This window comes from Calidris pugnax, unplaced genomic scaffold (genome assembly GCF_001431845.1).
Source record: "Calidris pugnax isolate Ruff unplaced genomic scaffold, ASM143184v1 scaffold76, whole genome shotgun sequence".
Taxonomy (NCBI): domain Eukaryota; kingdom Metazoa; phylum Chordata; class Aves; order Charadriiformes; family Scolopacidae; genus Calidris; species Calidris pugnax.
Genome location: NW_015090827.1, coordinates 3,760,285 through 3,776,993, shown reverse-complemented (window position 1 = coordinate 3,776,993; position 16,709 = coordinate 3,760,285). Strand labels below are relative to the sequence as shown.

The 16,709-nt window shown below is 39.9% G+C and overlaps 1 protein-coding gene across 1 annotated transcript in view; it reads left to right on the top strand.

The window, feature by feature from the left end:
* Positions 1–818: 818 nt before the first annotated feature.
* The window catches only part of THSD7A (thrombospondin type 1 domain containing 7A), a 133,303-nt gene continuing 117,412 nt past the window's right edge, over positions 819–16,709 (top strand). The window contains exons 1-3 of the mRNA XM_014940238.1: positions 819–965; positions 2,513–2,531; positions 10,007–10,838. Coding sequence (XP_014795724.1) covers positions 819–965; positions 2,513–2,531; positions 10,007–10,838 — 998 coding nt within the window. The remainder of the gene's footprint in view (positions 966–2,512; positions 2,532–10,006; positions 10,839–16,709) is intronic.

Here is a 16,709-nt window from a genome sequence, read left to right as displayed (position 1 = left end):
TTTATTTTATTCCATTAGTGGCCAAGAAAACAACTGTAAAGAATCCAGAGATATGAAAACCTTCTTATTTGATCCTTGAATAACTATATAAGCTCTCTTGTGGCCAAGGAGGCAGAGCGAAGGCGCAGATGAGAAGTAGTATGCATGCTGTGCTCCATGAATAAGATTTCTGTCGAGAGTAAGAAAAAGCAGCAGCTTATCGTCTGGGCTCCTTGCTTTTTTATTAAAACACACCTTTCAACACAACTGCGATTTAGGGCAAAACTCAAGGGAAAGATACTGAGTAAACTGTGTGCTTCCGGAGAGAAAATGTCAGAACGTGTGTTCCTACTGCTATTTACTTCTCGCGCACCGTTTTTCATTAATACGTCTAAATGGGCTTTAAAAATTCATATTGTTGTCCCTGTCTTAGAGAGAGGAAGCTGAAGTGCAGGGAGACAGAAATGGTGTAGGTAGATCACCCTGCGGGCTAGGAGTAGGGCTGAGAACACAACCTAAAGCTCTTTCTGGCTTCATGCAATGAAATTGTAGTTTTTTTCTTATAACCAACTTTGTGCTACCTTGTCTGACATTATATCTTGGAGGAAGTCTGACCCTTTAAAAAAAGTCAGGGCGCAAAGATACTACATTTAATTTCTGATGTCTGCTTCTAGTGGTCTCAGCCAAAAGCTGTAGCCGGTCTCTGAAAAGCCATAGCAGTAAATTTCTTCATATCTCAGTGAAGGAGGTTTTTGATTTGTTTGCCCTTGGCTAATGTAAGCAGGGGCTGGGATTAGGAACCGCTGGGCTGGCACAAGCGTGATGGCCTGCGTTGACGGATGTACCCTGTGGTTGTAGCAGCCTCACAACGAGCACTTCTGGCCATCAGCGCCACAGCAGGAGGCTACGATGAACAAGGGAAAGAAATAAAAGGGCAAGAAATGAGACAGAGGGAGAAAAATAAAAGCATTCACTTGGTCTTGACGGTAATTGAAACAGAAATATTTCGTCTTCCCTTTTTATTTGTCTTCTCTTTTTATTATATCAGCCCGCGTGTTCTGAAGAAAATCACATTTAAAAAAACATTTATTGCAAAATATTCTTGATAGGAGCGTGAGTGATCTGATTTAAAGTCCCTGTAACCTGTTCGATATGGCTGATTACCACGAGATTGCACAACACTCTGCAGAGAAATGAACTCTCCTAATAGTACCGAGCAATTGATGAAGTGACACGTGCCGATATCCAAGTGTCATGACAAGAGCTAGTGGTGTTTTTTCAGTTGGTCTCATGGAGGTTCACTCTGATGAAAGTGAAGGGCAAGCCTCAGTTAGTTGAATTAGTGCAAAAATCTGCATTTCCATGTATTATCACTGAGATTAGTACTAGAAATGAGATTTTTGGGTAAAGTGTGATGCTGTCTTAGCAGTGTTCCAGTTAAAATACATCAATTTCCACTGAAATTTGCTTTGAGATTTGTGAGTGCATTGAATGCAAAATGCCGATGGGGAGAAAACTGTGAATCTTGGTTCAACACCAAGGGGAAAACCTCATCTTAATCTATACAAATCAAATCCTCCTCTTTAATAGGCGGTGGACCTGAATTGGTTTTCTCAATAATCTGTCCCTTAAAATCAGATTCTGAGGCAGACAGAGCTGTCAAAATCTAAAGGGAAACAGATAAGGGTCATTTGTAATGACGTTATTGTTTCTCATATAATTATAGAGCTTTCATTGTAAAATGTTACTATTTACTTGTGATTACAGTCTCTATAATTATTGGAAGTAACTATTGATTTCACAATTGGCTCTGCTGTTCATGGGATTGGTTTTTCTTCTGTTTCTCCTTGCTTGTTGTATGAGAAAAAAATAGGTTCCTGCCATGTGTTTTCTATCATTACCTTTCTAGTAGCCTCGCACAAGAAAAAGAACAGGAAATTTAGGAATTTCTAATACGATTTCTAAAAGTGATCTTCTTTAGAAGGCAGTTGAACAACACATGGATGTTCTTTATCTGATGTCCAAGTATTCGTTATATGGGAAGGGTTGTACCAGCACAGTCTCCTGTGCTGTGTGAGCTGGAAATGGTGGGAAGCTGGGAGAGTACCAGGGAAGACATCGTATATGCTCACCATATTTCCATACCTTCTTCAAGAGAAGGCTCCAAGGAGACCTTGTAACCCCTTCCAGTACCTGAAGGGGGCTACAGGAGAGATGGGGAGGGACTCTTGATCAGGGAGTGGAGTGATAGGATGAGGGGTAACGGTTTCCAACTGAAAGAGGGGAGATTTAGATGAGATCTCAGGAAGAAATTTTTTCCTGTGAGGGTGGTGAGACACTGGAACAGGTTGCCCAGAGAAGCTGTGGCTGCCCCATCCCTGGAGGGGTTCAAGGCCAGGCTGGATGGGGCTTGGAGCACCTTGGTCTGGTGGGAGGTGTCCCTGCCCAGGGCAGGGGGGTTGGAACTGGATGATCTTTAAGGTCCCTTCCAACCCAAACCATGCTATGATTCTACGATTCTTTGTTGCTGTAGGAGATGGGCACTAGAGTAGGTAGGTCTTTGGTGTGTCTCAGTGTAACTGTCTCAGCAGGAGAGGCAGAGCAGCTTTCAGCTCTTTAGTAATCAGAAAAAAAACCAAACCAGACATGTGTGGGAGAGATACAAGCAAAGGCTGATAAAGCCTTTCATCCAACTTACAAAGCTTGCGAGAGCGTTTGCTGCGTGTGGGAACCATCATTTTGTCAGAAGAGCATTATCTGGCTCTTCAGCCAGCAGTGTGACGAGAGAGAGAACACAGGGAGAGGAGTGTGAGGAATACGTTAGGATGGTTTAATGCTACCTCTAATGAAACTAAGAAACGTTCACGAACCAGCTTTATGTGTAACCAGACTGTGGGCTGGAAGAAACTGCATTCAGTATCTCACAATATCAGAAGTATTTATTACAACATGACTAGAGGCTCAAAGCAATGTAATTGCTTTGTAGAACATAGAAGCTCTATTTCTCTTTAAAACATGCTGCTTCAATTAAGTATTCCTTTCGTGTATTCATTCAATATTCATTTTGGCTGCTGCTGCTATACTGTGTAAAGGAAAATGAATAGTTAGAGGAACTCATGCTAAAAAAAAATAAAAAAAGAGGTTTGGAGGAAGAACTGTTTTAAAATCTGAATAATGTTTTGAGAATTAGCTTAAGTTTATAATAAGCCTAAAGGAAAGGATTTCATTACAGGTTATGACAACAGCACAAAACCAGATAGTTCTGCACTGTGAGCTGTCAGCCTTTCATGTTTGGGTATGTGCTAGCACATACTTCAGATTATCATGTTCCACCACTGCTGCGAGCTGGAGGCTCTTGATAGCTTCGGTGCAGATAGCGATTTTCAGGGTGTTATGCCACTGCACATTCAAATTACTTTGGAAAGAAATGTGGTATGAAAAGTGTGAGCCCTGATACGGTTTATTTAAAAATTTGAATCCACACAGACAGAGCAAGAAAATCAATATTAATCAGTTTCAAATCTAAGGAGGTGGTTGGGTTTTCTTTCTTTTTATTTTTAAAGGGTTGAATTAGGTTTTCAGACCTGACTGTCTGGGGGATGAAGAACTAACATTATATTAAAAAAAGGAGAAAAATTTTGAGACCATTTTTTTTCTTTATGTACTTTTCTATATTAGAGAAATAAATACTCCATGTTTATAACAGATAAAATACTTCAATATCTATTGTAATTGACACAATGTTATGGCAGAAAAAGCACAAGGAAGACAAAAAAAACCCCTCTATTATGTGAAAAGTGTGTTAAAGCTCCCAAGAATTATGGTATAGGAGGTCACTGCATCAACACTGGGAAAGCACATTAAATTCCAAATTTGTTTTTATGGAGCACATATCTTTGTTTTAGACTCACCAGTTTTCTACTACACAAAAGGAGTACTTGCTGGAGTAAAATAAGTAAAATTTGGCTGTAGCAATTTGTAAGATTCTAGCATGAGAATGCTCAGGGAAACACTGACTAAGTGTTGTGCTTTTTGAGGTGTAGATGTCAGAATTTAAGCTGCTGTGGTTACTCTTCACTTTCTTTCATGTGTGTGACATTAATGTTTTTAAGTGAAACTTGAAAACAGATGGATAATGTTAATTACCATGCCATTAATAGTATCAGGAACATCTGTGAGTGTGTTTTCTTAGTGGATATTAACAGGGGAAAAAATAAAGAGGCCCACACTTATAAAGTGACTTAGTAATTATGTACACAGCTAGAGAGATTTCAAAGTGGCTGATTTTCATATACTGACAAGTTGGCCTTTATCCCATTATTTGAAAGCATGCCCTGAAAATGAGGAAACAATGTGAAATGTGTAGATTAGACGCATCTATACCACAGTTTTTTTAATGTTAATTTTTAGATTTCCTTTTTAATTTCAGAAATGTGAACAACTTGTTCTTCAGATTCTGAGGTGATTTGAACCGCAGTGTGGCTTACACTCTCCCTTAGAGAATCAGGAAGTAAAAAATTTGACCTAGGAGTTAAATCATTTGTAGGCATATTTGATTCTCCATTATCTTCCTCTGAATCAGAGATGTTCTGTTCTATTACGTTGAGAATCCTTTCCTTTTTTTAATCTCTCTTCCGTATCCTGAATCCTTTTGCTTTGATGCAGACGCTGCCTCGCGTGTTCTTTTCAACCTCTGAGAGAGGAGCTGAGAAAGACAAAAGCATTAAACAGAGACGACAGCCAAGGTGATCCATAGCACTCCTGGAGGGAAAGAAGAGTTTGCTGGCAAACAGAGCAGGCGGCATCTCGCACATCACCCAGGGAGTCCCACCATGGGTGGGAAAGAGGCAAAATAGAAAGGTTTTGTCTATCAGTGATCTTCTACTTTCTTGGCACTCCCCATAGTATAAATTACAGAATCTGTCTTTCTGAAGGCTGCCAGCTTGTCATGTTGGCAGCGTCTCAGGTTCTATATTAAAAAAAAAAAAAGCCATCAATAATTTATCTAGAATTACAGTGTTTTGCTGTGTTACTTCTTCCCAGCGTAATAGGTGACATGTCTGTATCATGGAGGCTGTTTCCTGTTTAGACTTTTGCAATGAGGAAAATATAGCTGTAGTGTACCAACTTACAGACATGCTTATCTTGTTTTAATTTAGCCCAAGTGATTTTGGTGGCAGCTCTGAGGCTGTTATATTCTCGGTGTCCTGCTGTTCGTCCTGCTCCTTCGCTGGCTCTGCTATCAGGAGCTCCCGAGTCCTTCAAAGACTTCTTGATCCATGTCCTTTTGACCTCTCTTGAGATTTACTGCTTAGGCTTGAACTAGATCTTGTAATGCTGGTGTCCTTCTGACTCTCGGCCCTGTATCACCCACTTAACCTTCTTGGCCTTCAACACAACCTTCTCACAATACAAAGAAATTTGAGGTGTCCAATATCGGGCACCGTTAGCTTGTTTCTGAAGGTAGAAAAAGTAGATTTCTGCTAATCAGTCTCTCAATAGTCTCTTTAAATACAATCCTCTCAAAATACTGAAAACTAAGCTGCTCATTGTCTTGTGCAGCCCGAGTCGCTCTCTCTGGCATTAAACTGTTAATGCTACTTACAGACACCAAACCAGTAACACAAAATGGGTCAAAACCAGTTCTCACTGAAAGTACAGCAAAATTCAGATGAAATAAGTGGTGCAACCCTCATTTGTTAAAAATGGGAGTAGTATCTTGAAGTTTTAAGATGTGTTTTTTATTTGGGGATTGCTGGGGACTTGTTTTGTCTATGTATTTGTATGTGGAGAAAAGCTCAAGGGATTTTCACTTACACTTATTTGCTCTGAATCAAAGTTCAAAATAAGGGGTTTTTTTATTCTTCAAATAGTGATAATTTTTATACCTGAAACAATATTAATATATAAGATACTAGCTACTACAAATAGCTTTGTTCTCAGCTGCACACCTATCAGTGCTTTAGTGCGGGTTTTGTCTTGATTTTTTTTGACTCCATTGTGATCCTTCCCTGAAATTTCAGAATAAACTTGCAGTAATGGTTAATGCACTTACTTCCCTGCTCCCTAACAAAAATAAATGTTAATCCTACAGAAGCTTAGGGAGAATCTTAATATTGTATTTTACAGTAATCTCTTTAGAAGACAAAGAATTACAAATGACATTTTAAACTCCCTAAGACTTAAGTGCCAACTCCCAGCAACAAAAAAGAGAGGGGAGCTTCCTATTTATTTCTATAATTGCCATCTGTAATGCGCTGATTAAACAGAAAACCAGATAAATGATGGTATTTTCATGAGACAAGTACAGCTTGCTACAGGTGAACTGTGACTCATTCCTCTTGATATGTCTAAAACAAAATCCTAAGAGAATCTGTTGCCCAGGATAACAGGATCAGTGCAGGGCAAGGACGGTGGAGTGTCTGCATGAGGACTCCTTCGGTGGGACAGAGGGAACCTAAAGAATATCCATGTAGAGCAAATTAAAACATCCTGTGAGACCTTGATTAGGCTCGACAGCTTTCCTAAAGGCTTTCTGTCGTTGTTACCAGTGAAAGGGCTGCCACCCTCCCCAGCCCCTCCTGCAGCCTTTCGGTGATGGTGGTGGTGGAGGAGACCCTTTCCATTGTGTTCTGCTGATTTCTGTCATTGCTGGGTTCTGTATCAGTGCCCCAGTAGTTTCTGTGAGATTATTTCTTTCCCCAAATTTCACATTTACTAATGTTGTGGTTAATGTACTGCCCATAATGACGATAGAATATAAAAAGCATGTTGCAAAGTGTTCAAGGCCAGGCTGGATGGGGCCTTGAGCAACCTGCTCTTGTGGGAGGTGTCCTTGCCCAGGGCAGGGGGGTTGGAACTGAGATCTAATATGAATCTTTTTTCTTCCAATATAAAACCATTTCCTCTTGTCCTATCATTACACCTCCGGCAAAGAGTCCCTCCCCAGCTCTTCTATAGGCACCCTTCAGGTATTGAAAGGCCGCTATAAGGTCTTAAGGTCTATCTTTTTTTTTTTTTTTTTTTTTTTTTCTATTACATTCAGCTTGCTTTATTTAACACTTACCCTGTCCCCAAGTTTTAAGTGTTTACACAAATGCAGTTTGATTTGGTGAAGTGTGGCAGCCCTTTAGTCTTTTGAGTCAGCTCACTAGGGGGAAAGCCTCAACAGATCCCTGCCTCAAAGCTGGGGTTCGCTTTGGGGCCCTGTCATAGTCACATAAAGAGGCATGCAGTAGACTGAAAATTTAAGCTTTCTGCAGTACTTGTAGCCTTGTACTCTAAATAGATTATTTTGTATTTAAACTTAAAGATCAATGTAATGTCTATAAGGGGGAGGGTTGGATACATCACTAATAGCTCTGTGTCAACAGCTCCATGAACCTAGAGGTGCTGAGCAGCAGTTGGCTCAAAGGTTCATGTAAATGGGGTTTGTTGATACTCACTGGCAATGCTTTTATAAAATTGCATACTACTTCAGAGCAAAAGCAAAATAACGCAGTTTAACACATGAGCCTATCTGTGCACCTCATTGTTGTCTTGGATCCAGTTGTAAAAACAACATTCTTGTAATCTAATGAAAGAGCTTATTTTTGCCCAATTAGCACACTCATGTCAAGCAGAAGTTCAAGGTACAACATGATTTCTTGGCTAATTGATATTTGAACATTTAGTAGAATCCCAAATGAGCAAACTCTTCATCTGGAGTACAGTAAAGACCTGGTCTTTTTAAAAGAGGGATTTCTTCACTGAGCACACACAATATACACAAGGTGCAGTGATCTGATAAGACAGAAATCTGTAGTTTGCAAGATTTAGCTTTGTTTCATTCATTCTTTTCATTTAGCTTTATTTCAATCACAATTATTTTAATATCTCTGCTTTACTTGGAGATTTCTGCAGTCTTTATTCTTTTAAGGTTGGCAAGCATTCAAAGTGGTGTTCTAGGGAAATGGTATCTCTTAAATCAGTGTAAATACACCTAAATTAAATACAACAATGATTATGTCATTTTTGGAAGGCTGGTTAGAGGTAAAGTAGGGTAATCTTGCTGAAATGGAAACTGAAATGTATTTGTATTTAATATACATTTATTTTTCAGGATAGCTAGCTAAACCTTGGAATCCCTAATTCAAACTTAATCTGCAAAAAATAGGGAGGAGTTTCCATGGGCTGAATCAGTCTCTGCCAGCTGGCATTGCTATGGAGTATTAATGCTTAGGATTTTAGAACTACAAGCAAACAGTTAAGCTGCAGTGTCCGCTTAAAAAAGAGGGAGTGAGGAGCAGAGGCTCAGTGTATAGCCCTTCGTCAGCCCATTCCCAAACTGCTACTCAAGTTAAAGTTGGATGAACAGTGAAAATTGTGTTGAAGTCAATGAGACTTTTAAAGCTCTGGGGAATCACTAATAAGGTGTGTCTTCATATTCTTTCTAGTCATTCAATAAGAAAGTGTTGTAAATAATTTGTAAACTAATTTATATTTATTTATGTAAATATATATATTTATTTATAAAAACTAAACTTATTCTTGTGCAGTACCAGAATTATTCCGTTAACCTGCTTTAGAAATAACAAAGGCTCAGCCCAGCATCTCCCACAACTTTACTCACACAAATAGTCTTGTTACTGATCTCATTCAGATGAATGAGTATTGCATGGCTTGGCCCCAGGTTCTTCATGGAACATGAGGACTCCTTGGTCAGAGAAAATGTCTACTGTGTGACCAACTGTCTGCAGATGGACATCTTTTCTTTGGGAAATGCCTACAGGTTTTTTTCTAAAGTGCTTGTTCTTTTCCTCTTTCATAGTGAGTCAATGCATGGTGTGTATGAGGAGAATTCTTTAAAAAAATGGAAAAATACAGAGGTTTTACCTGCCAATTTGTGGATTTTGTGAGTTGAACGGAGTAAAAATTAAAGGTTTTAATAATGGAAAAAGCAACCATATCATCTTTCAAGAATATAGATTTTTATTGGGTTTGTTGACACTAGTTATAACAACATGTCAAGTATTTACCATAGACCTTAGAGATTTAAAAAAAGCAATAACTTCTGTTCTTTGTAGAGTTACCAGCTGGTATGTCTCTTCTTTCAAGAACTTATTCCATATAATCATTTCACAGATTGTGTGGAACAAACACTCCTTAACTGGCTTTTAATTTTTATTTTAGTTATAATAAGGGAAAGAAAAGAAGTGGCCTGCCTGAAATTACCTCTGTTTTTCAAAATGCATTATGTTGTTGTTCTCATTATTTGACACAGCATGGAAGGAAGTGAACTGATATTAATTGGCACCAGGGTATGAAGGGCAGTGCAGTAGAAATGAGAAGTGAAAACCGAAACAGGGTTTCAGGGTATTTCAGGGGTATTCATGGGTATTTCATAGAATCATAGAATGGTTAGGGTTGGAAGGGACCTCAAAGATCATCGAGTTCCAACCCCCCTGCCATGGACAGGGACACCTCCCACTAGAGCAGGTTGCTCAAGGCCGCATCCATCCTGGCCTTGAACCCCTCCAGGGATGGGGCAGCCACAGCTTCCCTGGGCAACCTGTTCCAGTGTCTCACCACCCTCATAGTAAAAAATTTCTTCCTGAGATCTAATCTGAATCTTTTTTATTCCAATTTAAAACCGTTTCAGGGGTATTCATGGGTATTTCAAGGGTATTCATGCAGATGAGAGAAAAGATTAGATTCATGGAGGGGAGGACTTTGGTTCCTATCTTGCTAGTCAAAACCATGTGATGACTTTGTGGTTGCTCAGTTCTTAACTCTCTAAAGTGATTCATTCCTGTGTATGTTCTTGAAATTAAGTATTCAGTTTGCCTCGGATAAAATGTGAAATGTGTCTGTAATCATGAAAATAGGAGATGAAGAATTATCCCAGACTTATTTTGCATTTTCCAAGTTCAAGTCTCTCCAATGATGAAATTCCTAGAGATATAGGAAAAGCAAAACCAGTTCTGTGATGCACCGTGGCAGAAAAACCATTCATTGTGCAACGTTAGCATCTCCTCTTGTTTTCCAGGTCCGTGGGGGAGATGCATGGGAGACGAATGCGGTCCGGGCGGCATCCAGACGCGAGCGGTGTGGTGTGCCCACGTGGAGGGCTGGACCACGCTGCCCACCAACTGCAAGCAGCCCGAGAGGCCGGACAACCAGCAGAGCTGCTTTCGGGTCTGCGACTGGCACAAGGAGCTGTACGACTGGCAGATTGGCAACTGGAACCCGTGTCGGCCCGTCCTCTCCCGCAGCCACGAGAAGCCTTTGGAGTGCCTCAGAGGGGAGGAAGGGATCCAGACGAGGGACATCACCTGCATCCAGAAGTCCAACGGGGTGCCGGCTGAGGATGTCATCTGCGAGTACTTTGAGCCCAAGCCTCGGCAGGAGCAGGCCTGCCTCATCCCGTGCCGGCAGGACTGCATCGTGGCCGAATTTTCCCCCTGGTCGGAGTGCTCCAAGACCTGTGGCAACGGGCTTCAGCATCGAACTCGCCACGTTGTGGCTCCGCCGCAGTTCGGGGGCTCTGCTTGTCCCAACCTCACCGAGTTTCAGATCTGTCAGTCCAGCCCCTGTGCCACTGAAGAAAGCCTCTACAGCCTCAACGTGGGACCCTGGAGCGCCTGCTCGGTGCCCCATTCGAGGCAAATAAGGCAAGCGAGGAAACGGGGGAAGAACAAAGACAAGGAAAAGGACAGAGAGAAGGCGGTTCGGGATCCCGAGGCTCGGGAGTTAATTAAGAAGAAGAGGAATCGAAACAGACAGAATAGACAGGAGAACAAGTACTGGGACATACAAATTGGGTACCAAACCAGGCAGGTCACGTGTACTCACAGAAACGGGAAAACTGCTGCTCTGAGGTAATCATAATTTATTAATTTACACATCTTTATTTTTCTCTGTTGAACTTATGTGTAGTGTGCACTGGTAACGCCAGGATCTCAATAAGGGGCACAGACCATTTCCACTAACAACATCACTCATCAGGCTGGAGATGCTTCTATGGCATGAAACATGCCAACTGTGCTGGTGATCATACCCAGCATCATGTAAATGTGCACTGGTAAACTCTGCTAACGCCCTCGCCTCTGTCTAAATAGATTTCCTCCAAAAGCTTGAAGGTATTTGTCAAATGCCTGCTCAGTTTCTGTGTGCTCAGGCAGGTTTTTGCTCTCTCAGAAGTCATGTGCGTTTGGAAGAGGTGATGTTAGTACTTTTTAGGCTCTGGGCACAAAGAGTAACAGAAAACTGGGCTGGGTCAGATTCAACAAAAGTAAAAAACAGAGAGAAAGATGCTGCATGACAAGGCAATGTCTGTTCTTTCCGGTACCTTTTGTTTTGAAATAGAAGAGTATGAAATATTGTTTGTCCTTCTTGATTCCTACAGCAAAATTCCTGAAAGGGCGACTGTGAAACCTCTTTTCTTCTTTCATGTATTTCTTTTCTTTTGGATCTGCACCTTTATGCTGGTTCTCTGGGGTTTTTTTCTGATATTTCTATATAGTTTTTTTTATTTTACTTTTCAAGAGTTTCAGCAGTCACAGATGTTTTGATAGCTTTTTCCATAGGCTTCTGGGTACGTTTCTGCAACCGTATTATCTTCCACTTGTTTTTTTCCCTGGTGTTCTCTTGCTAGCTCATGTTTTTTTCTTCCTATCCCCCAGAAATGGTTTTTGTCCGACTCAAAACTCTTCTTTCAGTCTCGTCTACCTTATTCTGTCTTTGATGTGATTCTTTTTATTTCCTTCCCTCTAGTTCAATGCATGATTAATCAATTTTACATCAACTGTGAAATGGCTAAGATATCTTGCTGAATGAGGCTGACACCCGTTGCTGCTAGGTTAGTGTTTATGAACTTTTTTCAGGGTGTTTTACTTTGGAGTTTTCGTTGTGCCAATTAAACAGTCTATCACAGAACTTGTAATCACTTCAACCTTTCCTGTCAGAAACCATATCTTACAGTTTTTCAAGCGTAGTAAATGTTTTTTCGAGTATATTTCCTTTCAAGTGAGGATGCAGCAGTAAAACAGGAAAATGGTGAGAGTTCCCTTGTTTAAGGGAAGAACCAAAAGATTTGGGTTGTTTAGTTGGAAGGAAGGACTTAGGAGTGAAGATCTGAAGTGTCTATGAGTATATAAAAACTCATCACAAAGTAGAATAGAATGTTATTCTTTATATATGATGTCTGTATAGGAAAAACAATAATAGGATAATCACAACAGTGCTGAATGAGGTTAGACTTCTCAGTCCTGGGAGTAGCAAAGCTCTGGAAAAAGGTTGCCTGGGGAACGTGTGGCACCTCCATATAAAATGTTTCTAAGAAGAGGCTAGAAATGCATGTGTCAGTAATGACACACCTCGAGTAACTCCTGGTTAGGGAAGAGGGGCCAACTGCCTAGTTTTTAGCAGTCTCTTCTAGCTCTGTTTTTCTACAGTTCTTCCACATTTTCACCCCCACTTGGATGAATGTCTGCACAGGGAATCTCAGAATCAGGCAGTCCCAGGTGTTGTCTGCAGCACTGGCTCAGTGCTGGTACAGGAAGATGCCCCTTCCTTTTCCAGCCTCACATCACGCAGCCCACACTGTGCCTTGCCCAGGAACATCATTAACCTTTAAATATAGGGAATAATTTATTAAATGCATCAGTTGCTAGCAGATAGCAGCCAACTGCTCTGCTTGGAAGTCCCCAAGTTTTTATGGAGGTTAAACAAATAATTCAGAACGATCATATTTAAAAAAAAAAAGAAAAGAAAAAAAATAGAGATGGAGGGGAGGGAAACATTCATGTGCTGAGGCTCTGAGAAATGGTTAAAGGAAATAAAAGTATAATCAGAAGTCAATGGCCTGCTTTACTCCTCACCTTTATGCTCACTGTTGAATTCACACAGATCAGTAAGGCAGTCTTAATTTCAGATGCCTCAGTGTATTATACCATATATGCACATATCGGGTTGTAGCAGGGAAATGGATGAAACTTTCTTGCCTGAGGCAGTGAAAAAATAGACAATACAACGTAGGAGGGATTCTTCACAGGGGAGAAAATGATGCAAATGATGCAGTGGACATTTTGATGTCTAATTGATATAATTTAATATTGTAAATGCACAAAGGCATTTTAATAGTCTTTCCATCAGTTTAACAGAGATCCTTTTTTTCCAGTTGCATAGTGAAAACAAGAAAATTTGGTTAAATGACTCATATAAGAAATTCTGGCACTGGTACCTTAGCCTTTAGAGACTTATCTATGTATGTCACCTATTTATCCATTTGTTTCATTTATGCTACACTCTTCACCAAGTGCCTTATTCTGTGATTGGCATTCCAGAATCTCAAGAAATAGAATTATTTTTCTGCCCAGGTTGTCAATGCAACCAGCTCAAATGATTTTATAATCTCTGTCACGTAGTAACTGTGTTACTAAATAATATAGACAAGTAAGGTGACTGGAAAACCTGCCGTGCTCACGTGAAACGCTCTTCAGCTTGAATAGTCCATTTTCAGGGAGTTTTGACTTTAGCTATCAGAAACAATCAGCCCCCTGGCAGCATGACTGAAAGAAGAAGAAAAACCCTCAGGCGAGTAATATTTTTTTGCAGAGGTAGCAAAATTGGCATAGTATAAAAAGGGTTTCAAAAAAAAAAAAACCAAATTTCAGAAGGGTGCTCCAGAGAAAATGGTTCTGTAACGCTGTCAGCAAAACTTCAAAAAGGCAAATTCTCTCGACACATCAGCACACCAGGCATGGTAAAGAGAAGTGAAACAAGAAAATCAAAGTGTAATTTATACACTTTATTGCCAAGTGAACAATACATAGTCTCCTGTGAAGGATGAAATATTGGATTTTGTATTGCTCATTCGACATTAATGTCCGTGTTGCATGGCCTATATTTGCTTTATGTTTCCCTTAGTCTGAAATTCTGGTGTGCTGGAAATATTTTAAAAACAGAAATGTTGGAGAAGAAATAATTCAGCGATTAAAGGTGACTTAGAAAATGACTACTCTGGAGAACGAACAAAACGTGGACACTCTTGCTGTTATTGCAGAGGACAATACTTTTTTTTTTGTGTGTGAAAGTGGAGTTTTTCAAGGCCATTCGACAACAAACTCAATGTAGAGAAACATGAGATGTATGTACAATTTGAGTTACAAATCCGTTTGCACTATTGCAAGTTGTGATGACTGTGCCTCATGTTAAGCCTATCATTTTCTACTGCTATATATACTTGGAAAACTTGGAAGTTTCCATAATGATCTCATTGTAGCACTTTACTAACTTTTAAATTTGGGAGAGTTTGAGCTTTTATTTATTACAATATTATAGTTGAGACACGAGAGATGACAGTAGGGCCAAAAATTGTTAAATCTATTGTTAATTTTGGGCATCAGGTTTGAGGGTATGAAGTGCCTGATTTTTCAGCTTACTTCACATAGACCTTTATCTGCTTAAAGCACAGTCACTGTATTCACTACTGGCCACAAGTCTTCAGCTGGAAGCCCAGGGACTGAGGAATCAGAGAATGGCCAGCTGAGTATTTGGGCTGATGAGCAAGTGATACTCAAGACGTACTGGCAGAAAAACAGAGAATCTACTCCTCTAGGACAGCATTTTAACTTTACTGGTCTTTCCAGGTCTTGAAACCTCCAAATCCACTTTCCAAATCACGCAGCAAATGCCTCCATCCACTTTATGGACTCTTGTTCTTTTTTTAAGTTATAGACTGTGTGGAGGAGGAAGATAAAAAATACAACATAAGCCTGTTGCTTTCTTTATGCCAGTGATTTGGAGAAGCAGAAAGTCACCCTGAGGTCTATGCTGTGAGACAGCAAAGAGAAGAGAAATTTAGACATATAATACAGCAGCTCGGTTTGTTGGACCCTGTAGTATATTCCTTGCTCAGAAGAAGATTCTCTGTACTTCTCTGAGGTGCTCCTTAAGGGAAGAGGCAGAAAGGGTGATGTGTGTGAAGGTGGCAGTGGCTAAGGTGGACTATCTTCAAAGAGACAGGTGGGGAATAGCAATGCAGAGAGGACAAGCTGTAGAGATGCAGGAGAATAAGCAACCTTTGGCTTGTTCATTGAGGACCAGATGGAAGTGTGCATGTCTACAGGTGGGTTTTATGACACTCGAAAGGCAGATCTGCAGCTGGTTTTGTACAGGAAGCATCCAAGTTCATCACACTGTAAGGGTTTGGAATCCATAGCTGGTTCACTAGCAGAACACCAATAAATTTTGGACAATGAACTATAGACAGTCATGCTGATAAATTAGCTTGGAATCACTTAGAGCACATGCTGCTGACAAATGGAGAACAGGGTAAAAGAAAGTAATTTTGGAAGAAAAACCTTCTGATAACTAAAAACTGCAGGGTAACTATCAGGTGCATTGGGATCATAAAAATGTAAAATATTATTAGAGAAACAGGATGCAAACATATTGCTGTCCTACTGTTTTCCACTCTGTTTTTAGAATTTCCATGAATTTGAAAGTCAGAAGCATTCTGTTGATATTTAATGTGATTTTGGTGGAGACAGTAGTTTCTGTGGATATGCATGATATTATTCACTGGGAGTTCCTTTCTATTCTAAGTACCTGCTCCATCATCTTACTGAGCCTGCTGTTTTGACAGTGGCTTGTCAGTATCGCTGTACGTTTGACATACCACGCCAAAATCTAGATTTAAGATGGAAACGCACGCACTGTGCTGAATAATTGAAACAACAGCAAGGAACCATTTCTTTCTCCACATCATATTTTAACTCTTTTCACATAGTGAACAGTTGTTCTGTCATTCAGATGTATGACATTCATATATTTCTGGGCAAAGCACCAAGATTGGATGCCTTTCTGGAGTACATTTTTTATTCAAATACCAACCAATTCAAATTGGTCCTCCTTAGCAAAATATAATAGCTTGTAATGTAATGAGGGTCGAACTACAGGTTCTGATAATCTCTTGTGGCCATAAATCCTATGAATGAGTGAATGAATGCTATGAATGAACGCTATGTGGAATTTCTAGCCTTAATTCAGTAAGAGATTAAGATGCACGGTGGTAAATGAAATTAGACACTGAGATCTTTAATGAAGATTGTCCTACACTATACTTTTGTGCATCTTTTCTGCCTTGTTGTCAGAGAATTTTTGTGATATTTGACTTCAATATACCTAAATAAATACATTCAAATCAAGCATAATTTTCTAAATTTTGGGCATCTTGATACTGGTATCATATCATAGTCTGTATATAGTCCCATAAGGAACAAACTAGAATGCATTACTTGCTTAGAGTTTTTTAGTATTATGTGACTGCTAAGCATAGTCTGGGACATAAAGTATGCCCCTGTTTTCTTGATGAGCTTTATAAAGTTATGGGATAGCATGTGAACTGAGCATGACAGTACTTGAATTGTAAATGAATAAAAAGTCTGGGACATAAAGTATGCCCCTGTTTTCTCGATGAGCTTTATAAAGTTATGGTATAGCATGTGAACTGAGCATGACAGTAATTGAATTGTAAATTAATAAAAGGGGCCTCATTGTTTGTGTGATTATAACAGCCCATTATACTTTGAGGTACTAACAGTTTCTCAGAACAATGTACAATACAACCAATGCTAAACAGTGCAGCTGTAGGGAAAATTAATCAGGACTATGTCATGGGGGATGCTGGTTACCACTGCCACCAGGAAAAAATACAGGCACTGTATTTTCACTAACTCCTTTAAAGA